The sequence below is a fragment of the Caretta caretta genome, chromosome 17 (assembly GCF_965140235.1).
Source record: "Caretta caretta isolate rCarCar2 chromosome 17, rCarCar1.hap1, whole genome shotgun sequence".
In the NCBI taxonomy this organism is placed as follows: Eukaryota; Metazoa; Chordata; order Testudines; family Cheloniidae; genus Caretta; species Caretta caretta.
Window position 1 is genome coordinate 1,520,671 of NC_134222.1, and position 24,541 is coordinate 1,545,211.

The 24,541-nt window shown below is 63.3% G+C and overlaps 1 protein-coding gene across 3 annotated transcripts; it reads right to left on the reverse strand.

Annotated features, from left to right (window-relative positions):
• Positions 1-382: 382 nt before the first annotated feature.
• Positions 383-23,831, reverse strand: BLTP2 (bridge-like lipid transfer protein family member 2). Of its 3 annotated transcripts, none has more exons than XM_048824367.2 (39): positions 23,729-23,830; positions 22,466-22,595; positions 20,746-20,795; positions 20,267-20,429; positions 20,053-20,171; positions 19,498-19,558; positions 18,919-19,129; positions 18,545-18,668; positions 17,959-18,083; positions 17,732-17,799; positions 17,433-17,581; positions 16,410-16,528; positions 15,830-15,993; positions 15,351-15,615; positions 14,717-14,922; positions 13,209-14,295; positions 12,720-12,911; positions 11,975-12,177; positions 11,776-11,894; positions 11,480-11,700; positions 10,967-11,157; positions 10,687-10,786; positions 10,401-10,603; positions 9,738-10,020; positions 9,284-9,441; positions 8,850-9,056; positions 8,469-8,568; positions 7,918-8,100; positions 7,225-7,346; positions 6,988-7,143; positions 6,768-6,889; positions 6,340-6,520; positions 6,153-6,239; positions 5,880-5,990; positions 5,536-5,671; positions 4,353-4,477; positions 3,880-3,981; positions 3,049-3,183; positions 383-1,017 (listed from the first exon to the last, which is right to left on the reverse strand). In XM_048824367.2, the coding sequence occupies exons 1-39, from the start codon at positions 23,788-23,790 to the stop codon at positions 832-834; spliced, it is 6,726 nt and encodes a 2,241-aa protein (XP_048680324.2). In that variant the 5' UTR covers positions 23,791-23,830; the 3' UTR covers positions 383-831. The 3 variants fall into 3 exon arrangements, with proteins under 3 accessions (XP_048680324.2, XP_048680323.2, XP_074977035.1); XM_048824366.2 differs by having other exon boundaries at positions 17,959-18,098; XM_075120934.1 differs by lacking the exons at positions 383-1,017; positions 3,049-3,183; positions 3,880-3,981 and having other exon boundaries at positions 5,536-5,621; positions 17,959-18,098; positions 23,729-23,831.
• Between the last annotated feature and the right edge of the window lie 710 nt (positions 23,832-24,541).

The window sequence follows — 24,541 nt, forward strand, 5'->3', positions numbered from 1 at the left end:
ACAATCCAGGAAAGTGGAGGGTAGGGGGTAACAGATCAGCTCAGTCACCTCCAGCTGCGCCTCACCCCCAGCCGTCCCCCTGCTGCCTGGGGAGCTGGGACTCACAGACCAAGCAAACCCTTGCACTGCACAGCAGGGCTGCAGCACGGTGTCCTGCTAGGGGCTCGGAGGAACGGAGCAGGCGAGGCTGCAGGCTGCACCAGAGAGCAAGGGGAAAACCAGGGGAAAGCAGCTCAGCGGGCCGTGAGGCCCCAGGTCTCTGGGTGGGGGAGCAGGCCCAGGCTGAGCCCAGGTGCTGGTGGCAGGCTGGTAGGCCGCTGGGCCCTGGCTCCCGCCCTCTCCCAGCTGGGGAACTGATCAGTAACACCAGGACAGAGGTGGGTCCAAATTAAAAGCTCTTATTTAAATTCTCCTCAGTGCCCACTTCCCAACAGTAACCAGACTGGAGCGGCCGCGTTACAGTGCGGACCAGAGCTGCTGGCCCAGTGCTGCCAGTGCAGGACCCACCAGGAATAAGGAGAGTGCTCCTCGCCACCCAGGCTCTGTGCAAATGAAGGCAGCCCCAGGCCTGGGTGATGCCACCGCCTCAGCTCCCGCGGCTGGGGAGCCACTTCACGCTGCGCGGTGTCCCCCTACCGCCATGCCGCTCCCTGCCTGGACAGGGGCTCTGCCCGTGCCATCAGTCCATCAAGTTCTTGTGCCATGGCTGGGCTGTGCCACCAAGGGCCCCCACCTAGACCTGTTTGTGCCAGCTCAGGCCTGCAAAGGGGCCATGTGCCCAAGAGGTGGCAGGAGCTGCCGAGTCCCTTCCCAGCCAGACGGGTGCTGCCCTCATTTGCGCCTGCCAAAGATGGACTTCTTGCTGGGGTTCTTCTCGCCCACACTCAGGCCAATGAGTAGCCGCGCCTTCTCATCCTCCTCCTGCTGCTGCTGGATGGTCCCGTCAGATTTGTTCTCCAGCTTCCCTCGGGCCTCAGCACCAGCAGCTGGCTTCAGGCGCAGCTTCTCCTTGATCACCTGTGCGACGGAGAGAGGGTCAGGAGACAGCACGGGCGGGGGAAGGCCAAGGCTTGTCCTGGCTGCAACAGCTCAGCCACAGACCTGACTAGGGTTCGTGGCCTGGGGCTCCCCTGCACAGCCTGCCCCAGAGGCAGGGACTTGGCACCAATCTGGGCGAGCAGAGTGAGCCTGGCAGAGACAGCAGTGCCCACTCCAGCCCGAGCATTTCCAGCAGCCCCCCAGACAGCTCATCTGCAGCCTGTCATTTAAATCCGCTTCTGTACCAAGTGACTGGCGGCCAGCTAATGTGAGGCTGATTTTCTGAAAGGCCTCAGCGGTGACCCTGGCAGTTATAGGTCGGTCAGCCTGGCTTCAGGACCGGGCAAATGGGTTGAAACTACAGTAAAGAGCAGAACTGTCAGACACACAGAGGTGAACGTGATTTTTGGAGGGAAGAGTCAATATGGATTGTTTAAAGGGAAATGATCCCTCACCAATCTGCTAGAATTCTTTCAGAGGGTCAACGAGCATGTGGACAAGGGGGACCCAGTGGATAGAGTGTACTTAGATGTTCAGAAAGCCTTTGACAAGGTCCCCCCTCACCAGAGGCTCGTAAGCAAAGTAAGCTGTCATGGGGTAAGAGGGAAGGTCCTCTCATGGATTGGTAACTGGCTAAAAGACAGGAAACAAAGGGTAGGAATAAATGGTCAGTTTTCAGAAAGGAGAGAGGTAAATAGTGGTGTCCCCCAGGGGTCCGTACTGGGACCAGTCCTAGTCAACATAGTCATAAATGATCTGGAAAAAGGGATAAGCAGCAAGGTGGCAAAATTTGCAGATGATACCAAACTACTCAAGATAGTTAAGTCCCAAGCAGACTGCGAAAAGCTACAAAAGGATCTCACAAAACTGGGTGACTGGGCAACCAAATGGCAGATGAAATTCAATGTTGATAAATGCAAAGTAATGGAAATTGGAAAACATAATCCCAACTATACGTGTAAAATGGTGGGGTCTAAATTAGCTGTTACCACTCGAGAAAGATCTTGGGAGTCATTGTGGATAGTTCTCTGAAAACATCCACTCAGTGTGCAGCGGCCGTCAAAAAGCGAACAGAATGTTGGGAATCATTAGGAAAGGGATAGATCATAAGACAGAAAATATCCTATTGCCTCTATATAAATCCATGGTACGCCCACATTTTGAATACTGCGTGCAGATGTGGTCGCCCCTCTCAAAAGAGATACATTGGAATTGGAAAAGGGTCAGAAAAGGGCAATAAACATGATTAGGAGTATGGAACGGCTTCCGTATGAGGAGAGATGATTAAGATTGGGACTTTTCAGCTTGGAAAAAAGACGACTAAAAGGGGATATGATGGAGGTCTATAAAATCGTGACTAGTGTGGAGGAAGTTAGGAAGTGTTATTTACTTCTTCTCATAACACAAGAACTAGGGGTCACCAAAGGAAATGAATAGGCAGCAGGTTTAAAACAAACAAAAGGGAGTATTTCTTCACACAACGCACAGTCAACCTGTGGAACTCCTTAACCAGAGGATGTTGTTAAGGCCAAGACCATAACAGGGTTCAAAAAAGAACCAGATAAGTCCATGGAGGATAGGTCCATCAACGGTTATTAGCCAGGATGGGTAGGGATGGTGTCCCTAGCCTGTGTTTGCCAGAAGCTGGGAATGGGCGACAGGGAATGGATCACTGGATGATTCCCTGTTCTGTTCATTCCGTGGGGCACCTGGCACTGGCCACTGTCAGAAGACAGGATCGTGGGCTAGATGGACCTTTGATCTGACCCAGTCTGGCCGTGCTTATGTTCTCTGCCCTGCCCAGAGAGACACTCACCATGGGCACAGGCCCAGCACAACTCAGGAGAAGATGAGGAGGGAGGGCAGCAAACTGGAACCAGACAGCAGCAGGCACCAGCGCGGGAGGGGGTATAACTCAGTCCCCAGGGCTAACAGAAAACCTGGAGCAGATCTCCCCCCTGCTCCTTCAGTTCGGGGCTCCCCCACTGTGGGGAGGGTCCGGGCCCTTACTTGTGCTACCAATGCCTTGCGGCTGTCCCGCTTCACTGCCATAGCGAAGTCCAGCCACGTCCACGTGTTGTTGTGATACTCCAGGCACGGCAGCACCAGGTTCAGGTCACCCCAGTCCACGCTGTTCTTCTCGCCCTGCGCCAGACAACGTGTCAGACCCCGCGGCCAGAGCCAGCCAATCATGGGCCTGCGCCGCTGGCCGTGTTCCTACAGGCTCGGAGCGAGACCCAGCAGCCAGAACCCCTGGGCTCATGGGAGCGGAGACGGGCAGAGGGGACCCAGAGCGGAAACGGGGACACAGGGCCCCTGCTGAGGGCAGTGTGCTGGGGCCCAGGAATGGCCTCCTCCCCTCTGCCCCACGGCTCAGAAGAGTCATGCATCCCAGCCAGCCAGACAGCAGTGACAGTGCACAGGAAGAAGGCAGGGGCTCCCTGCCCCAAGAAGGTACCAGGCACCCTGTAGTACCCACAGCCCGTGGGGCAGAGAGAGGAGAGGCAGAAAGTGAACTTCAGCTCAGCCCAAGCGGGCAAGGGAAAGCCGTGAGAGCAGCCCCTGGGCAGCCCTAGGGATAGGGCCAATCAAAGGGCAGGGCAGCCCCTCACACACAACCCCTCCAACTACACCCTCTGGGGCCGGCCCCACCCCGTCCCACCCCAGCACATGCCAACGGCTATCCCCTCCCTCTCCAGCACCCTCCAGGGCCGGCCCCGCCCCAGCACACGCCCACGGCTGTCCCCTCCCTCCCTGGCACGGGACCACAGCTGTCCCCTCCCTCCCCAGCACCCTCGGGGTCACCCTGCCCCAGACACTGTGCTGGAGGCAGGCACTGACCTTGTAGCTGACGCAGAGTGGCACCTGTGGGATCTTGATGTAGATGAAAGAGTTGTTCATCGCCGCACGCTCCTTCATCTTGTCAATGTCGTCCACGGGGTGCTGGGAGGGACAGAGCAAGAGAAGGGGGAAGAGATGCACAGCTGGCCACTGGACCAGTGGGAAGGGGGCATTGCTCATTCAGGAGAGCAGCCAAGGCTCATCTCTCTTCCCTGCCACGTGCCAGGGGACCCAGGATGGCACCCCCTGGTCTGCACCAGCTGCTCAGCATGCAAGGGGCAGCTTTGCTGACAAGTGTGAGGGTAAGTGGGTGAATCCCTCATAGCCCTGGGGCAGAACTGCCCAGCCCACTGCCCCCAGGCACTGCGGGAGCAATCGCTGGCTCTAGACTGTCTGAGCCTCAAGAGGAGCCAAACAGACGCTCCTGGGGAGGCTTTAAAGGAGACTCCCCGCAAAAGCAGTGGGGTGGGTACCTCGGGGGCTTTCCGGAATGACCTCCTGACTCCTGACGTCCGGTTCAGTCCCTGAGCGACTCCTTTCCCTGGGCCCAGTGAGTCTTCAGCCACAATCAGCTGCCTCGGCTTCACCACGGGCATCCCTGAGAGAGAAGGGAGCACTGTGGTTATCCAGCCTGACCCACTGCAGTATCCCCACACTGATCCCTGCAGCCAGCCAGAACCCTGGCTGGACTAGGGCAGAGCTGGTAGAAACAGAGACACTCCATGGAACAGAGTGCACCAGGTCCTTCAGCTGGTCCAATGGTCAATGACCCTCACTGCTAAAAATGGGCACCGTATTCCCAGCGTGGCTTCAGCTCCCAGCCCCTGGGTTTCGTTCAGCCTTTGTCTGCTAGACTGAGGAGCCCTCTCCACTCACAGACCTTCCTCCAGGTAGGTATTTACAGACCGCGATCAAGTCACTCTTCCTCTTCTCTTGGCTAGCACTGGCTGAGCTTCTCTTCCGTCACCGTAAGGCAGGTTTTCCAGACCTCGAATCGCTGCAGCTCCTTTCTGAGCCCTTCCAGCTGGCCCACGTCCTTTCTGAAGTGTGGACCCCAGCACTGAGCACTACCCCCATAATGGTCTCCCACGGGCTGTATGCAGTGGGATCACCTCCCTACGCCTGCTCCATATTCCTGGGCGGATCCAGCCAAGGATTGCATTTGCCCTCTTAGTCAGCCCATCGCTTCAGCTGGTTTCCACCATGACCCCATGTTCCTATCAGAGTCCCCACTTTCCAGAACACAGCCCCCCCGTAAGTGAGAGCTGCATTCCTGGCTCCTAGCTGGAGGACCCAGCCTTTGTCTGCATTAAAATGCAGGTTGGCCAAAGGCGCCCAGCTTCCCCGGTGATCCACATTGCTCTCAAGAACTGCCCTATCCCACCATTATCCACCACTGCACCAGTCTGGGCCTCAGCTCCAAACTTTACCCCCAGGGATTTAATATTTTCTTCCACACCACTGACAAGAGACTGAATAGCGTTGGGTCGAGATTGGACCCAGGAGACCCCACACGACGAGGAGTCCCCATTTACAATCCCCGTTGGGGGTCTCTTGGCCAGCCAGCATGTACCCCATCACTGCACTGAGTTCAACTGGGGGGGTTGAGCTGGCCTGTACTAGGCCCCTCTCTTCCTCCCCACAGAGCACACTCACCCGTCGTCACCAACTTGGATTTATCCTCCTCATCCCCCACCTCCTCCTCCTCCACGCTGCGGCCAGGGAAGAAGAAGCCCATCATCCTGTGGAAGAACTGGTGCGTGAGCTGGATGGTCAGGGGCACCACGTTCACCTGCAAGAGGAGCAGTACGTCAGGGGCCAGTGCACAAATCCTTGTGCCGCCCTGCAGCCCAGGGGACCCTGGCCCCATCACCCAGATAGCCAACCAGGATGGGTGCGCCTGCCCTGTTGCCTACAGCACCTCCTACTGGGGACACAGAGGAGCGGAACACCAGCCCCGGGCCTGCCTACCGACCCCTAGGATCCACCCGTAGCCTCACCTCAAAATGTTCCTTGATAGAGATGCCTCCCACCGGCGGACGGACCTTGCTGAATATCCGCAGAGCCAGCTGCCGGCCCGACTGGCAGGAGCTCTGAGGGCGCAGCGCCACCTGCAGGGCATAGATGGGGATGCAGAGACGGTGGGGGCACAGCCAGCGGCAGGCCCAGCTGGACCTGGTCACGCCTCTGAAAACCCCACCCACAGGCTGGCTGCTGCCACGCCCCCGCCCCGGCCAGGGCCCCACTCAGCCTCCCGCTGGGCTGGTACTTGCCTTGTAAAGGGCGTTGGGCAGGAGGTTGTTCATGGTGACCCAGCCCAGCTCCAGGAGATGCTCTGCTGTGTCGTCCGACTTGTTCACCTGCAAACAGAGCCATCAGGCTGCGGCCCCCAGCGCACCCCTTGCCCCTCCTCCTCAGTGGCGGAGCCCGACGCAGGGAGCCGCCCGCTGGGCCCGGTACCTTGCTGTAGAGGAAGCACTGCAGCTCCAGCTCAGCGATGCCCAGCTGCCCGTCTTCCTCGGTGAGGCGCCACCGCGCCTGAGCCAAGCAGAACTCGGTCCGCCGGGCCACACTGACGTCCTCCAGCTGTTTGCGCAGCTCCATCTTGTTTGCCCGCTGCAGCTGGAAATCTTTAAAACACCTGCCCAAGCAGGCGCGGGAAAGCCGTGAGAGCAGGCCCTGGGCAGCCCCGGGGCTAGGGCCAGTCGAAGGGCAGCCCCTCAGAGCAGCCTGGGGGAGAGGAGGCCTGGGAGCCCCAGGGAAGCAGAGCCGGGGGGCAGTGGCGTGGTGGCTTTGGAAGGCGGTGGGACTGGGCAGCACCGGGGGGGCAGCAGGTCTTGGGCAAGCTGCCTCCCTGCTCTGCACATCAGGCTGGTGGGGGCTGGTACCTGATGAGAATGTTCAGCTCCTCGCTCTCCAGCTGCAGATCAGCCTTCTCCTGGCTCAGCTGCAACTGCAGCTTCTGGTTCAGCTCGAGCAGGTTCTCGTTCTTACTGTCATCCTGCAGGGACTGAAGAGCCGGCATCAGTCAGCACCTCCCCAGCCTAAGCAGGCCCGACCCAGGGACCTGCAGTCCGCACGCTGAGCCAACCCCAGCCCAGGCCTCACCTTCATGATGGAGTACATCTGCTTCTCCCGCTGGCGGATCTGGGCCACGTGCTGCCTCACGGCCTCCTGCAGGTGCAGGATGCTGCTGCGCTGCTCCTCAGGGTTGCTGGAGATCTCCAGCTGGAACCGCACCCTCTGCTTCTTCTCGCTGTGCTCCTGAGGCCAGAGAGAGACAGGAGAGGTGAGGGGTCTCTGGGGAACTCGCTATGCCTGCGCACCGCTCAGGCCCACGGGTACCTTGCGCTTGGGCTCCACGTGCAGCAGCAGGTTGTTGACAATGTCCAGGATCATGGCATATTGCGCCGGGTTGGTCGAGATCTCCAGGTCGTGGTGGATCAGCGTGAAAGTGTCGACGGCTCCTGGGGAGCGAGGAGAGGAACGGGCGTTGGGGCAGCCCGTGACAGCCAGGGAGTGCTAGGGGAGCACATGGGGGGTCGGTATAGTCCCTGGGAGCTGCAGAGGGAACCACCTACGGGGCTAACACACAAACAAGGGCCAGGGCTGGGGAGACCAAGTCCACCCCCGCCCCCAGGCAATGACAGCTCAGAGATGCTACACAGGCCCCAGCAGGCACAGACAAACCCGTCTCTCCAGCCCACAATGCTCTGCCACCCTGTGCCGGGCTTTGCTGGAGCGCGGCATGAATTGTGCACTTGGCTGTGAGTGCCGTTCCCTGGCCTCCGAGAACCGGGCAGAACGAACCGGAGATCAGCAGCAAGAAGGGAAAGCAGAGACTGCACCCGGTGCCAGACACCCCAGGGCCCTACTGACCGGAGCCGACTGCAGCTGCCCAGCTCTGATCCAAGGGAGATACAGTCCCTGCTAAGGGTTACACGAGAATTCGGCATGTTGAGGCCTGTGGTCGTGGCCTGCCCCCAGGAGCTCCCTCCCAGAGGGGAGCAGAATGACCCAGAATGCGCAGGCCCGCACCCTCCTGTTTCTTCAGCAGATCCTCCTTCTCCTGGTTGGCTGGGGCGTCGGGTGGCTTGATCTGCGTGGCCAGCTCCGGGTCAATGTCGTGGCTGTAGCTGATGTAGTACATGCGACAGCTGCACCGGGAGATGATCCTCTGCACCTGCTGGGTCTGCTGGGCTTCTGAGGGGTGATTCCAGCCTGGGGGCCAAACATGGCAGCTGTCAGGGCCGGTGCTGCCACCCCCAGGTATGAGGGCCCCGATTCTCAGACAGTCTGATGCATCAGAGTGCAGGGGCAAGGGTGGGGGGCGGGGGGGAAACCTCTGGGATCTGAACACAAGGTGGGGGAAGGGGATGCACGTAAGTCCTCTGGAGAGTTACCCCAGAATGTTTCCTTGGGCAGGGACCCCAAGCCCATCCCAGTGTGGGGCGCTACAGGAGAGGGACAGAGCTCTCAGCTGGGCTGGCTCTGCTTGTCCCTCAGGTGACAGACAAGGACCAAGGGTAAAGAGAGGGCCCAGCAATCCCCGGGTGCTGGTGTGAACGATTCTCAGGCCCGAGGCTGACCTGTGGTGGTGCTGACCATGCCGCCCACGGCCTGCCCACTCTCCATCAGCTCTTGCACCGAGTCCAGGCTCCTTTGCCGATGCTCCTCGATGTTCTTCACCTGGGGCAGGAGGGACATTGGTGACTCCCCAGGCCTCGGGCCCAGCCCAGCCAGCTGGGGGGCTTGTCCCTGGGGCTGGCTTGGCACCCTCTCCCCCAGCTGCCTGGCACTGGGATCCTGCCCTGCCATGGATTTAGGGGGCTCCAGGGCTGCCTTCACTTTTAGGCCTCTGCGTCTCAGCACCCTGGGGCTGTGGCTGTGACAAACCCCTCCCGCATGGGAGCTAAAGAGCCGCGGACCCCCTACCCCACCTGAGTTCACGCCGGCCAACAGCAACCAACCTCCAGCCACAGCTGGCCGTCCTCCCGCTCAGCGGGGCTGCTCTCAGTGGTGGCGAAGTACTGCATGCCATCCAGCAGGCAGGTCCACGAGGTCTTCTGCTTCAGGGTGTCTCCGTACCAGGCGGGGTGATGCAGACACTGCAGCAGCTGGGCCTTGGCAGCCGACACAATCACGCAGCCCTCGGTTTCTGCACCACGCAGCACCATCTGCAGGGGAACAGGCCCCTAAGTGACCCTGCCAACTCCAGGACGGGGCAGCCGAGCCGGGAGATAAACCAGAGCCAAGAAGGCCTGCAGTGTCTGCCCCAGCGGCAGCGCCAGGGAAAGGAAGAGGCAGCTGAGTCACCACCTCTCCCAGCAGGGGGCGCTGTAGGGAGCGGGGCAGGAGCTCTGGCTGGCCTGTCCCAGAAGCAGCCTGGCTGGGACCGGGGTACCTGGCAGTTGACCAGCTCAACGAGGCAGTTGCGGGTGAAGATGTCGTCGGTCTGGCAGGCAGCGATCCCACACAGCTGCTCGCTGGCCCCCGACTCCTCCTCCGTGAAGACCACGAATTTATCTGTCTCCTCAATGAGCTTCTGCAGCATGTAGGCCCCTGGGAGCAGACGGGGGTGGCGGTCAGGGCCGAGGGAGAGGGAGCCAGCCCTTGGCCAGCTGGCTGTGACGGGTGCTGAGGTGGGTCAGTACCGAGGGAGGGAGGCCCCTGGGAGCAGACGGGGGGGTCAGGGCTGAGGGAGAGGGAGCCAGCCCTTGGCCAGCTGGCCATGGTGGGTGCTGAGGTGGGTCAGTACTGAGGCAGGACATGTGTGGAACGAGCTGTGCAGCTCTGGGGGACGGGGCTGTGTGCCGAGCGGCATCCCGAGGGTCCCACCCAGGCGGCTGGGCACTCACCCCCCGAGGAGCCTCGCTCGCTGGTGGTGCCAGTCCCCCTCTGCGGGGGAAGGGCAGCGGACAGCAGGCGTTGTTTCAGCTTCTTAGCTTGCAGCTGGGTGTCGATCTTCAACCCCTTCAGCGCCTCGGTGGACAGGTTCCGCTTGAGCACAGCCGCCTTCTTGTAGCCGTCGTAGAGGCCAAAGGCGATGTCCCGGTTGGTGGTGGTCCAGGACGCCCGCAGGTCCACCAGCTGCAGCTGGTGGGTGTGGAAGGCGTCGGCCCCATCCCGCATGGTCAGCTCCTGGAGCCAAGCCGGGGTCAGACAACGGCCAGGGCAAAGCGACTCCCCGCTCAAACCCGCCCAACAGCAGGGAGGCCCTGTGGCCAGTGGGGAGCACCCTGGCTGGGAACACCCGGGCGTCACCCCCAGCGGGGTGGCCTTGGTCATGTCACTGTCCCTCTGGGCCAGCTGCCCCGCCCATGCTGAGCTCTTCGAGAGGGTGATCGGCACCCAAGGCTGCTGAGTCTGCAGCCTGTGGGGCCCTGTTCAGTTTCTCCCTCATCCAGGGCTCACCCTGCAGACAGCCAGAGCGCTAGTCGCTCCCCCACCCCAATCAGTCGCTGGCCTGTTCCCTGCCTTGGTGCGGGAGGGGTCTGCGCGCAGCGCGAGCCGGTGGGTACCTCTTCGGCCGTGCGGTTACTGTGCCGCTGGTAGGTGAGGGAGGACAGGCTCAGCAGGTGAGTTTTCTTCACCAGCGAGCCGAGCTGGTGGTCGGCGCTCTCGTCGCAGGTCGACGCCATCAGGTGCACGGTGACGAAGCTCAGGTCGCTCACCATCTGTGTGATGCTCCACTCCGAGATGAGGCGCCGCATTACCGTGCCAGCTGGGGGCAGGGGAGAGCCATCAGTGGGGGGACCCTGCCCCTCGCCCCCACCCCACCCTGCCAGGCAGGGCCCCCAGCCTCACCTTGGGGAATGAGCCGCTGAGTCCCTCGCGTGAATATGTGCCCCTGCCCACACTCCAACTGGATCCCCCGCTGCTGGGCGAAGGAGGCCCAGTAATGCACCTAAGGGAAGCAGACCAAGGGCGCTGAGCTGGGGGGGACAGGACGGGATGCAGGAGAGCAGCCGATGGGGGAGAGAGACAGCCGACGGACCTCGCCACACTGAGCTGGTGGGGGGAGGGAACGCGAGGGACCTCACCAGCCGCAGGGCCAGCCTTGTGCCACGCAGGGGCCCGACCTCACCTGCAGCTGGGGGAAGAGCGCCGTGTAGGAGAGCTGCTTGTAGTGCTGCCCCAGCTTCTTCTTGCCGGGCTTCATGTTGCTGAAGAGCTTCCCGCGGCAGATGGGGCGCGTCACGCTGGTCCAGGTGGCCCAGAAGTTCTGCATCCAGCGCAGAGTGCTGCTGTAGAGCAGGATCCGGGGCTGGGACAGCTCTGAGAGCAACACACATCAGCACTGTGCACACGACAGCCACTGCCCGGCCCCCCAAGGCCTCTCCCTCGCCAGGAGCCCGCCCTCCCTGGGATGGCAGAGCCCACGAGCACTCAGCTCCTCCCCTGGCCAAGGTAGGCAGCGGGGGAGGGATACAGGGGATCTCCAATGACTCCCCGCCTCCCAAACACAGAGCCCCAAACCAGCAGCCACCAGAGCTCCTAGCAGGAACGGCCACGCTCCAGTCAGTGGCTGAGCAGCAGCTGGCACGGGGCCACGCTGGGTTCCAGCAGCTCTGGAGTGCCCTTGCGGGGCAGTGCTCACCCCCGCCCGGCCGGGTCAGGTCCATCCGGATGGAGAGGTTGAGGTTCTCGGAGCGGAAGGCCCGGTACGAGTCATGGTGCTGCCCCATGGGCAGCTCGGGCACGAACTCTGGGGAGCGCAGCACCACACTGTGATGGTCGTGGGGGTTCCCATGGCAAAGCCACTGCAGGTCCAGAGTCATGCAGAGCTCGGGCAGGTGGAGGAAGCAGCAGTCGTCGTACCTGCTCAGGGAGAAGGTGCTGGGTTGCTCTCCAAGATCACAGCCCCCATCCCCCGCCCCCTGGGCTGACACTCACTTGGAGGCCGTGCGGACGTTGATGTCCAAGTCACCCTTGAAGACGAATTGGCCAGGTCTCCAGAGGAAGGCCAGGTGGCTCCACTCCCAGTGCATGTTCTCGGTGGTGTTGTACGGATCCTGCAAGACACAGGCGGAGCGTGAGGCCGCCAGGCCGTGGGGGGGCCCAGGCGCCCTGGACGACCCCACGCGAGTCTCACCTCGGTGGCCAGCTGGTGCAGGTTGGCCTGCTCGACGTCCAGGTGCCAATCCCCGTGGAAGAGAAGGCGGCTCTTATCCCACCAGGGCAGGGTGGGGCTGGGATCCTCCGAGGCCTTGGTGAGGAGATCCACAGACTGGCCAATCAGGGTCCAGGCCGGGTCCCAGCATGGCCCCCAAACAATGGTGTACTGCAAGATCTCCGCTAGGGACACAGACAGCGGCTCAGGGCAGCTCCCGGTCCCTGCCCCAACCAGATACAGCCTGGCCCAAAGTTACTTTCTGCACCCTCCCTTCCCCAGCGCTGCCCCAGGACCCCCAAAGCTACCCAGCGCAGCCCCACTCCAGCATCCTGACCCCAGGGGGCAGGATCCCAAACCCCAGGCACTGCCCAGTCCCTGGGGTGGGGGGAAACCTGGGCCCATCGCTAATCCTCCCTCCACTCAGCTCAGAGGGGAACAAGCCTGCTTCGCATCGACCAGCACCTGCACCTCCCCCCACAATTCCCGGTGTCTTAAGCCTGGCCCAAGCTCACGGTCCAGAGTGCCAGGGATAAGGCCACCCCCAAATCAGTGTGACCCTGTCACGAGAGCGGTGCTCCTCCAGTCCCAACTGGAGCCCACATGGCCCCCCAGCCCCTCCCAGCCAACCCAGCCCAAGCTCCTTCAGCAAGAGCCAGAAGGAGCCCCACTCTGGACCCCAGCCGTGTGCCCGCCTGTAGGATCGGGCCCCCCAGAGCCCACTTACAGTGGAAGTCATGGTAGAACTTCAAGGGAGGCATGTTCCTCTCCACACAAGCATCCCCCCATGGCGCTCCCAGCTTCAGCAGCTGGCGGCGGCGAGAGCAGGCCTGGCCGCTCTGCTCCGTCCCGATCAGCCGACCCGAGAGCTGCCAGTCCCGGATCTCAAACAGGTAGCGTGGGTAGTCACGGATCCGCACTGTGGGGCAGAGCCAGAGACCACGCTGACTGCCGGACCAGAGGGGAGCCTGCGTTAGACTCATCCCCGGGGTCCTGGGGAGGGGCCATGCATTCAGTGGTCTCTTCACTCTCCCCAGCCTCTGGGCAAGAGGCCGAGCAGGCAACACCCCCCGCTAGTTCAGAGGGACCCTACGTGGGGGAACCACAGTGCTTCCCACTGCATGGGGCCCGGGTGCCCGTCATGCCCCCACTTTCATGCCAGGGAACCAGAGCTGACATGGCCATGGGGGCTGAGGAGCCCCATAGACACACTCACCGAAGAAGGTCTTGACGCTGCCCTTTAGCATGCGGCACCACTGGGTGACCAGTTCCAGCCCCTCGGGTGGGAAGGGGCTGACGCTGTCCAGGTTCCTCATCTGCTCCAGCACGCGCTCCACGCCGTGGAAGGACTCATCAGCCAGGGCCACCAGCTCCAGGCTGGAGAGGGTCCAGGTGAGCAGAGCCTTCCGCATAGGCATGTTGGCGTACAGGCGCCGGGAGCGCTGGATGTAGATCTCAATGTTCTTCCTCTCCAGTGAGGCATAAAGCTCCTCGATCTTGCGGGCGGGCAGCAGCTCGCCATGCTGCTTGCGCAGAGCCGCCACCTTGGTGTCCAGCAGCTGCAGCCGCTTGGCGCTCTCCTTGCTCTCGTCCTTCATCAGCTCGTAGTTGTCCCGCAGCTTCACCTCAAAGACGTCGTCCAGGAAGACCCAGGAGAAGTGCTGCACCTTGAGCAGGAGGTCCGGGGGCAGGGCCGAGCTCGGGGGGCGGCCCTGCCGGTGCAGGCTCTTCAGCCACTTCTGCACGCCTATGGCCTCGTCCAGCGTGCGGGAGAAGTCGTACTGGTAGGGGAGCTCGATGACGACGCTGGCAAAGGAGAAGGCCCAGACTCGGTTGCGCAGGGTGCGCAGGGTGGGGAAGGGGCTGCGATGCAGGATCATCTCCTCCAGCTCCGGCAGCCGCTGCACCTCCACCTCCTTGAAGCTGAAGATGCTGTGCTCGTCGAAGCCGGCGGCCAGGTCAGGGCAGTAGGCGTGGAGGGCACTGCCGTGCCAGCTTATCGAGACCCGCTCCGCCACCAGGCTGATGTAGCTGGCCTCAGAGACGAAGGCCGTGACCTTGGCAGAGCTCATCTCCAGCGTCAGGTTGAGGACTCTCTTTGGGAGACCCTGGGCTGGGCTGGGAGGCTTGCTGGGGCTCGCTGCCTCAACAGCCTGGAGCTCCGGGGGGAAGGAGGGAGCACCCCTTCGGCCCAAGGTGCTCTGCAGCATGTCACGGCACTGGAGCGTGGCGAGGACGTGCTCATACAGATACATGTGGTCAGGGGGGCTCCACAGAAGGGTCAGGCCCTCGCCACACTGGACCTAGGGCACAGAAAGGGGCAAGCAGGCCTGGGTCTCTGCTCTGCCAGCGCCTCTTAGCACGCCCTGGGGCCGAGAGAGCCCACGAGGGCCAGAGCAGGCAGGGGCCGAGCGAGCTCCCCCACTGCTCTGCTGGTCACCTCACTCCTGACCCCCCCCGACCCCCCCCAGCCCTGCTACGTGCTGCAGCAGAGGCCTCCAGCCACGAGGCAGGGTGTGACACGGATGCACAGGGCCTAGGCTGAGAGCCCATCGCTCGCCCTCACCTGATGGCCCCACTGAAGTCCCAGTGCGAGTGGGACGATGAGCAGGTGCCCTGACCTGCTTGGTCACTCAGCCCCCTCCGACTCAGCCCACGGGCACATCTTTTGCCTGGCACTGCCATCCCAGATTGCCCTCTGCCAGGACAGCGGCCAGCACCTACCTCCAGGGCGTGGACGCTACTGTGGTAGGTGAAGGAGAGCATGGAGATGCTGAGGATGGGGCAACGGATGGCTGGGGCTTTGCAGCAGGGCTGCATCTTCTCAGAAATGCTCTTCACCAAAGCCAGCGCCATGCCCTGGACGCTAACAGTGCAGCTCTCAGCACTGCCCAGGGCAATCAGCGTGTCCAGCCTCACCTCCAAGGAACCTGGCAGAAACAGGAGGTTATCTCTGGGGGCAGGACAGGGCACAGCCCTCGAAGCCCCCCGCGCTGGGCAGTGCAGGGAGGACCAACAGCTGCCGACAGCCAGGACGGGACAAGGGCACCCTCCCCTGCAGCAAAGGGCTGGTCACATCCCAGGAGCCCAGGGAGTGAGGGCTGCTGAGAGCCAAGAGGCCCCAGGAGGGACTGTGGACAGCTGCAGGGACGCGGCAGTCAGCGTGGGAGTGTGGGAAGCTGAGAGCCTGGCCAGGTGTTTCAGGATCTCCGGGGAAGGAAGGAGCAGTCTGTGGGTTTGTCCTTCAGATGCCTGCACAGAGGGCTACTGCCTCCGTCTGGCTGGCGCAGAAGGTCCTGCGGGATGGCTGCCCGCCCATGGTGCTGCCCCCGCCAAGCAGCCCCACCTGGTCACTTACCCACCAGGCTGGACAGTGTGAACAGGTTCACATCCTCCACCTTCAGGTCCACCTTCCAGAGCAGGCCTGCGGACTCCCCCAGGGAGGGGGCTGGCTCCACCAGAGGCTCTGCTGGGCTGGCCCCTGGGTGCAGCAGGGACAGGACCCTGGAGAGGCACTTGGTGCAGGTGTCCGACGACTCCACCTGCAGCCCCTGGATGGTGCAGTCCAGGAAGAGCGTGTCTGCCTGGGCGCTGGACATGCCCAGGGGCTGGTTGTAGCTGCCCTGCAGGGGGCACAGTCCAGTCACTGGCTGGCAGCTCGGAAACTGCCACATTCCCACTCCCAGCCCAGCCCAGGCAGAGCCCCTCCCCACTGCAGGGTCCGGGGGCGAAGGAAGCGCCTCCCCACTGCCTCACAAGGGAGCCGCGCCCATGCCTGTTGGGGCGGGGGGGGGAGCTGATCCTCCCTCCCCCGCTCTGGCGGGCCGCCCCTCTCACCTGCAAGTTGAAGGAGTCAAGGATGAGGGCCTCTCCCCACACGTGCATGCTGGGTGGGTGCGGGGCCCTCTGGATGTGCGAGTCGTTCCCCACGCGCCAGCACAGGTGGTCGATGGCCAGCACTCCCCGCTGGTGCACGCTCTGGGGGCGCAGGTACTGGTAGTCTGAGGGCACAGAGCAGGAGGTGAGCATGGGCCGGGGCCCTCCGGACTCCCCGCTGGAGTGTGCGAGGCAGGGGCCAGCGTGCTCCCCTGGGGCTGCGGACCAAGCTGCTACCTCACCCCCGGAAACAATCCTGACCCAGACCCAGGAGCTGAGGAACTGCTGCAGAGCAGTGCCCATCCAGGCCTCCCCGCCAGGCTGGAGCACCCATTCCCATCACCTTCTGCCCCTCCACGCCATGCCAGAGGGCCCCAGCCCAGACCTGCCTCTTCTCTGTCAGCTGCAGGCACTGCCCTGGAAGCCACAGAGCCCTTTCCAAAGCAGAGGAGGGGCCCCATGGGCATGGCAGCAGCCAAAGCCCAGGCCGTGCTCTGCCCAGGCTGGGATGCATCCGCCCTGTCACGTCTCAGGCTCCTACCTGCAGAGACAGTGTTGAAGCCCAGCGCGAAGGGTGGCGTGTCCCCCAGCTGCACAGAGATGCTGACGTTGGATAGAGAGGCAGAGAGGATGATGGGAGCCAAGATCTGGGGGCAGCTCCTGCCAGAGGGTGAGGAGGGCCATGGGATTAGTGAGCCCAAGCCCCCCTGCTACAGAACAGGCCCTGGAGGGAGCTCCTGTCCCAGGGCCACAGCAGGCCACATGCCAGCCCAGCCCCAAGGGCTGCTTCTCGCCTGCAGAGAGGCCAAGCTGCGCAGCTCCTGCTGAGTGGAGGGAACCAGGCCATGCTCTGGGCCAGGGCAGGAATGCTCCATGGGGCAGGTATCACACCGCTCGCGGCACTTCTGGGGCCCGCCCGGTACAGTTTCTGGCTCACCACTGGCTGGGGTTGGCAGGCAGCTCCACGGGGGTGGGTTACCACAGCTCCTCCCACAGGGCTCAGCGAGGTGAGTCCCTCAGGTGATAGTCCCCGGGGGGCTGCATTTACTGCTTCCCAGAGCCCAGCACACAAAGAAAAGGCTTTTTGCATAAAGGACCCCCAGGCCTTCCTGTGACTCAGAGCCAGCCAGGGCCCCACAATGCGGCAGGGCTGGTAAGGGTTTGGCTAGGGCCCCTCAGGCTGCTGGCTGACCCAGGCACGTGGCCCCAACCTGGGGTGGATTGATGTTCTCTCAGCACTGCTTTTCCCCTACGAAGAAAGGCATTCGCTTTGTGGGGGCAGGCTGGCTGGCGACTGGCAGACATCCGTGTAGCCCCTGGAGAGAGGTAGCCCCGTCTGGAGGGTGAGACCTGGGCCTCCCCATGGCTGGGAGCCTGCAACCTTAAGTGGATGCCCTGGAGGAAGCTGGCGGGGAAGGGAAGGTGCAGTTAACCCTCAAACCGCGGCACTCTGTGTGCTCTGCCCATGCTCCGAGGGAGGTGACCATGGCTGCTGAGCACCCTAGCTGGAGACCAGGGGGTGGTTAACGACACCAGCCATCACCCTCCCTGGGTCCATATGTACCTTCGCCTGTGGCTCTGGAGGGGGGCCGGTACTCCTGGGCCCTGGCACTCCTGGGCCAGCGCGGTGAGCCAGTGAGAGAACTCTTGGTGGCGATAGTGGACAATGCAGGTATTGAGCAGAACAGCAACTGACAGGTCTATGGCCGTGACCTAGAGACGGGGAGAAGGGAGGTGTGAGCAAGACCTCTTCCCCGCTGCTCGCGCATGTCAGCAGGCCCAGCCAGCTCAGGGCCTGCAGGCATCGATGGGCAGTGAGGCTCGGTAGGTGCCAGGACACAGCCGCCAGAGTCACGCACTCACCTGCACGCTGGCTTTCAGGGAGTTCAGGCACACGATACGCTGGCGGCTCTGGGACAGCAGCAGGCCATCTGTGGGGAGAAGGGGCGGCCATCACCAAGCAGAGCTATGGGCGTTAGCCAGCCACCCCCACGCACATGCTGCGGAGCTGGAGTACCCAGCCCCACCCATTGGGGCAGAGAGTGGTGTGGATCTCCCTTCCTCCTCCCGCAGCAGCCCCCCGCACTCGCCTTCCAGCAGCAGCTCAGTGCTCATCTGGCCCAGGTCGGAGGTGGGCGTGAAGTTCCGCAGCGGGATCTGCTCCTCGTCTCGCTGATACAGGAACTGCAGCAGCTTCAGGGTCCACGTGAGGTGCCTGAACCCACAAGAACTGGAGCCAGGCAGAGTCACAGGACACCCAGAAGGGAGCCACAGCTCCACCACCCAGCCCCTCCTGCCCTGCCCACTGGTGGCCAGCATAGATCCCGGGCACGGCCCAGCCCTGCCCCATCACTGCCAAGCCCAGCCCGTGGCAGAGCGCTCCTCGCGGCCTCAGAAGGGAGGGGCGACCAAGGGAGCCCAGGCCATGCTCATTCCGCCCCCACTCCAGGGCCACCCGGAGCCTGGCCCATGGCCTTCTCACCCACAGCAATCCTGCCTCCCCCAGGGACCACTCACGTCTGGACCCTGCTGGCTGGAGGCCCTCAGGGAGGGGATGCCCAGCAGAGGGCAGCCAGGGGAGAGGCATGGGCCTCAGGAGAGCGCCTGCAGGCGGGAGGGATAGCAGAGCCGCTGGGCTGGGCATTCGGGCCTGTCATGGTGCCAGCTCCCCATTACCTCTGCTGGCTGTTCACAGACAGCACCACGTTGGTGTTCTCCAGCTCCACCTTCGCCTTGCTGGGGATGAGCTGCAGAGTGTGCAAGCTCAGCAGGGGCAGAGACTTTGGGGCCTCCCCGGGGCCTGGGAGCAAGGGATAGACCTGGTCACAGGCAGGAGTCTCACCCCAGAGCTCCCCACTCCCCCCAGCAGGAGGCAGCAATGGCCTGACCTGCCCAAGAGGACCCCTGGCTGGGACCCAAGACAGCATAAACCACCCCATGCCCATTCTGCCAGACGCATTCTCAGAGGTGCAGGGAACATGGGGGTCCCAGGGCACCCTCTCCCTTCCCCGCAGCCCCCCGAGACTTCCCAGGGAACGTGGCTGGCCGACCTGGGGCCAGGCAACCTGGCTGGTCCCCTGCGCCGCTGCGTCTCACTCCGTTGGCTGCCCGGCGCAGCAGCTCGCTGCAGAACAGCCCCTCATGCAGCTCTGCATGCAGGGTCCACACGCCCAGGGTGATGCCCACCAGCTGCCGTTTGCTCACGTTGACCTCCATGGAGAAGGTGAGAGCCAGCACCAGCTCTGCCAGGCATGTGTCATCCTGCATGGGGGGCAGAGGGTCAAGGAGAGCGAGATGACATCACAGGGGAGGGAGCCCATGGTGATGGGGGCAGCTTCTAGCCACTCCATTTATGTGCATCGGGTGCAGCCCTGCAGCCCACAACCGGTGCCCAGAGGCAGCCTGGTCACAGTGCAGAAAGCAGGAGGTTGCAGTGTCCTACGCCCCCCCGAGGCTACAGCCCCACCTGGCAGCATCGCTCGCCGGGCTCCAGGACTGGCCAGCATCTCCAGCTGGGAGCCCCTGTGGTTCACGCCATGCCTCCTGGTGCCACACTGGGTGATAGGCAGCATGAGCTCCCCAAGAGCAGGGGCTGGGCAGCTGCAGGGCCCCCCACCCTGGATACTCACCAGCTGGCTGCTCTTCAGCACCTTGCTGTTCACCTGGGACAGGGTCACCTCACAGTCCAGGCTGGGGGGAGAGCAGAAGAAAGCTCAGCTCAGACCTGCCAGGCACAGAGGGGCCCTGCTGCCCCCTAGCCAGGTCTTTCCAACTTGGGGTCTGTGCTACAGCCCCTGGAGCATCCACCCTAGAGTTGGACCATGCAGCAGGAGGCTGCCATCTGCAAGAACCAGGCATCACACAGGGGTTGGGATGGTCTCAGTCCCAGGAGGGAGAGGGTTAGGGTGCCATGCTCCTGGGGCGCCCTCCCGTGGCTACAGAGAGCTGCTGACCAAGAGGGAGGGGGTAGAAGATGAGGATTTTAACAGCCCTTGGGAGGGTGGGCGGAAAGGATGTTGCCAGGCAGGAGTCCCAGTAGCAGGCCCCCAGCCCAGCTCTACAAGGCACGGGGCGGGAATGGTCTCCCAGGACAAAGGCCACAACAGAGCTCTCGTGAGCCAAGGGAGCTGTACGTGGTTGTTACCCAGCCCTGGTCCCACAGGCCAGAGCAAGGGTGGAGTTACCGCTTCCCGTCGCTGTCCAGCAGCAGGCGCGTCCTGGTGAGCTGGATGTGCCAGAGGGACTCGGAGGTGGCCACATGCAGAACCATGATGTTGATGGACTCCACGTGAATCGAGAAGAGCTGGGAGCAAGGGGGCCATAGTGAGGAGCGTCTGCCAGGAGCTAGGCCTGCTCCCCGCTCACCCTCCTCCTAAGATCCAGCACACGGAGACTCACCTGGCTCAGGACTCTCAGCAGGGAGGGCTTAATGGGCAGGTCCCCCTTGTTCTCCTCTCTGCCGCCCTCAGCTGGAGCCTCAGGGACTGGGGACCCTGCCGCTGGTGCCTTCTGGAGATCCACACGGACCCGCACCTCGCCGAAACACAGCGCGAGGTAGCGTCTGCACAGAGGAACAGCGACAGCATGCATTACTGCAGCTTAACACAGCCTGGAGTCCCTCCCCTACATCAGCCCAGCCACCCATAGTGCCCCCATGTCCTGCCCCCACACAGTCTGCGCAGCCAGGGGAGTCTGAGCAGTGCCCAGAGACAGCTGGTCACTCCTTACGGCAGAGAGCAGGAGAATGTGACCTGCCGCAGCAGGCCGACGCATACGGGCAGAGCTGGGGGACCCTGGCAAGGCAAGTGGAGTCAGGGTCTAGCCACGCTCCCAAGCACAGAAAGGAGAGCGAGGAAAGAGCCAGGGTGGGTACTTACGGCAGCTCGTGGCTCAGGAGTTTACTGGAGATCCAGACATTGTCAATCTCCTGCAAACGGACAGACAAAAAAGTCAGTGGAGCTACAGAGCCTAGCCCCACCCTGTAATGCTCACCCGTCCTGTGTTCTCTCCCCCCACCCCCAGCTCCCATTCAGCTTGCCAGCACACGGACTAGCTGGCATCACACTGTGCAGATGGGCGAGCATCAGGGTTTGAGTACGGGGGGAGGAAGGGCCTAGGGCCAGCAGTGGGGCTAGGTGGAAAGGACTAGCCACTTGGGGATTCACTCCAGTGGCTGCATGAGCGGTTGCCATGGGATGTGAGACCTCAGCGGGTCACTGTGGGGGAAGGCAGAGGCCTCGCATACCCGGAGGAGCTGATCCCCGTCACTCTGAGCGCCTCTAGTACTACGCCTAGGGGAATTCTGCACCACTAGGAGTGCGCAGAATTCATGTTCCCCGCAGATTTCTTTGCTTCCCTGCAGAAAAATGACTTTCTGATGGGGAAGCAAAGGGAAGCTGCAAGAGCAGTCACGCACCACTCCCTAGCAGAGCAGATTCATCATTTCAGGCACCCGGAGCAGCCAGCAGAGAGGTAAATCACTGCAGGGCTGGGGACACCCCAGCCAGTGGCTCCCACTCTAAGCTGGGATCAGCTGCTCGTCCCAACTGCGCTGGAGGCAGAAGAGGACAGGACTTCCTCTTTCCCTGCAAGGAGTGGCTGGGGCTGGGTCAGACCCACCCCCAGCTGCAGGAAGCTCAACATCCTCCCCTGCTTCCTGCCCCCATTGCTTCTCAGCTGCGGGGAGGGAGGGGTCACTCTTCAGCAAGTTGCTCCCCCATCCTCCCGACCCCTGTGCATCCAGACCTCCCATACTCACTGCCAAGCCAGAACCCCCCTAGCCCTCCATACCCGAACCCCACCCTATTGAACCTCAACCCCTGCCTCTGGAGCCCCCTGCACCCAGACCCCCACCCTCACGACCCCCACCCCTGCACCCAGGCCACCCTGCACTGAGCTCCCTGCACTCAACCCCCCACCCTGATAAGCACCCTCCTGCACCACCCTGAGCCCCCACATCCAGACCCCCAGGCCACTGACCCCCAACTAGCTGCACCCAAAACCCCATCACACCAAGCCCTATGCCCCCAGCACCCACACCCCCCTGCTGAGATCTCCACACCCAGACCCCTCCCCGCTGAGCCCCAACCACCTTCACCTGGAAGCCCCTGCAGAGTCCCCTTGCCCCTGCACCTGAACCCCCCCAACGAGCCCCTGTGCATCCAGATCCCCCCACACCGAGACCCCCCGCTGAGCTGCCTGCCCCCAGATTGTCCCACACAGAATCCTCGGACCCCACACCTGGATTCCCCCCACACTGAGCCCCTCCACACTTGGATCCTGTCTGGTTGAGTCTTCCCACCCACAGCTGGTGTGTCTGGCACAGAGGGGCAGGGCCTCAGAGTGTTTCTGGGGCAGGCCCAGGCCTTGTGCTGCGTCAGGGTCGGGTGCAGCCTCACCGCTGAGTCTGTGTCCCCGGGGTGGGGAAGCTGCAGGGTGATCTCCCACCTTCGTGCAGCCAGCAGTCTGTGCTCCCCACCTCCATACTGGAGCCTCTGCATTTATTTATTGACAAATAAAACTTGCAGAATTTTAAAATATCGTGCACAGAATTTTTAATTTTTTGGCGCAGAATGCCCTCAGGAGTATAGTACCCACCACCGTCTGCTGCTCCTGCTGGAACTTAAGGCTGATGTTTTGGAGCCAAAAGAACCCAAAGGAACCAATCTTCAGCTCTGCCCGGAGCCTCTGACGACACCAGTTAGTGGCCAGTCGGCACACAAGCCACCTGCAGGCAAGTCAAAGAGAGATCGGGTAAATTCCAGGTCTCCGAGCGGGTAAATGCCAGCTCTCCGAGAGCCCCCGGAAGGGCCTCCCTGTCACTCCCAATCCGAACACTTGTCCCACCCTCTGCTTGCAGCTCAGGAAACAACTCACCTCGCTGTAGGTCCAGCAGCAGCTGGATTAATCACAGCCCCATGGAACAAGTCCTGGGCAGGGACTTGATCACTGAGTCTCTGCAGCACCCACTGCCACAGGGCCCTACCCCTGAGTGGGGCATTGCCACAATATAAAGAGTAAATGTTGTGTGCCAATGCGGGAGTGGCACAGAGTCTGCGTTTGAACACGCCATGGCCTGGGCAGTGCCAGCCGGAGGGGGAAGCAGGGGGGCCACGACGCCTGTGCCCAGAACCAGGCACACAATGGCCTGGGCAGTGCCAGGCAGGGTGCTTAGGGGAGCCTCTATCGGTCTCTTCTGGGGGGGCGCACAGAAACCCAAGTCCAGGGTGTCTGGGGGAACGGACAACTCCCCAGCTGCACAGTCCTGGCCCACAATTCACCTCTGGGGAAATGTGCTGGGGCCTCAAGGCTGGGGGGCCTGGTTCGTGGGGTGATGGGGGCCCCCAGGGAACCCACCCCAGCCACTAGAAACGGCAGCTGTTCCAGTGTGCAGCAACTGCACTCTGGGGTACCCGGACACCAGCACCTGCCCCCTTAGCGCCTAACGCTGCCCCTCACTCCCTCCCCATGTCCTCTGTTCCCCCACCTATGCTTGCCCCACACCCACATGCCAGCCCCCCCGCTCACCCCACACGCACCCCAGCCCTGGCTCACCAGCCCCCCAACACCGCGCACACACCCTGGCCCCCCGCTCACCGGCCCCCCCGCTCACCCACACACACTCCGCCCCCCCCGCTCGCCTGCTCACTGGCCCCCCCCGCTCACCCACACACACTCCAGCCCCCCTCCACTCACCCCACACCCTCCCTGGCCCCCCGCTCACCGGCCCCCCTGTTCACCCCCCCACACCCCCCGTTCACCCCACACACACCAGCCCCCCCGTTCACCCACCCCCCACACACCGGCCCCCCCGTTCACCCCCACCCCCCCCACACCCGACCCCCCCCGGCCCCCGCTCACCGGCCCAGCACCAGCGCGCCCAGCAGCAGGGCGAGCAGCGCGGCGAGCGGCGGCGGCAGCATCGCGGCCCCGGCCCCGGCCCCAGCCGCCGGCCCTGCCCCGTCCGCGCCCCGGGCCAGGAGCCGCCTCTGCGGGGCCGACCTGCCGCGAACCCGGAGGGCGGCGCCGGGAAGGCGGAGCGGCCGGGCCGACAGGGGCCTTCCCGGAGTGACGGGCCCAGACCGGCTCCGGGCGGGGCGCTGGAGGGATCGGCTCCGGGGGGGGGGCCGGCTCCGGGGGGGGGCTCTGGGGGATCGGCTCCGAGGGGGGCTCCGAGGGGGGGACGCAGGGGGGGGTCGGCTCCGAGGGAGGATCGGCTCCGGGGGGGGGGCCAGCTCCGGGGGGGGGCTCTGGGGGATCGGCTCCGAGGGGGGGACGCAGGGGGGGGTCGGCTCCGAGGGAGGATCGGCTCCGACGGGGGGGTTGGGGGGGCCGGCTCCGAGGGGGGCTCTGGGGGATCAGGTCCGAGGGGGGACGCAGGGGGGGTCGGCTCCGATGGGGGGCGCTTGAGGGGGGTCGGCTTCGAGGGGGGCTCCGACGGGGGGCGCTGGGGGGGTCGGCTCCGATGGGGGGCGCTTGAGGGGGGTCGGCTTCGAGCGGGGCTCCGACGGGGGGCGCTTGGGGGGGTCGGCTCCGAGGGGGTCGGCTCCGAGGGGGGCTCTGGGGGATCAGCTCCGAGGGGGGACGCAAGGGGGGTCGGGCTCCGATGGGGGGCGCTTGGGGTGGTCGGCTCCGAGGGGGGTGCTGTCGGGAGCACTGTGGGCTGAGGGGATC

What these genes read in the sequence shown, in the direction of transcription:
- BLTP2 (XM_048824366.2), bottom strand. Translation starts at nt 23,790, where the DNA reads ATGCTGCCGCCGCCGCTCGCCGCGCTGCTCGCCCTGCTGCTGGGCGCG. An exon ending in CCTGACCCGGCCGGGCGGGG is followed by an intron (nt 11,158 to 11,479) that starts GTGAGCACTGCC and finishes TGTTGCTCTCAG; the next exon opens with AGCTGTCCCAGCCCCGGATC. An exon ending in TCTGCTGAAGAAACAGGAGG is followed by an intron (nt 7,347 to 7,917) that starts GTGCGGGCCTGC and finishes CTCGCTCCCCAG; the next exon opens with GAGCCGTCGACACTTTCACG.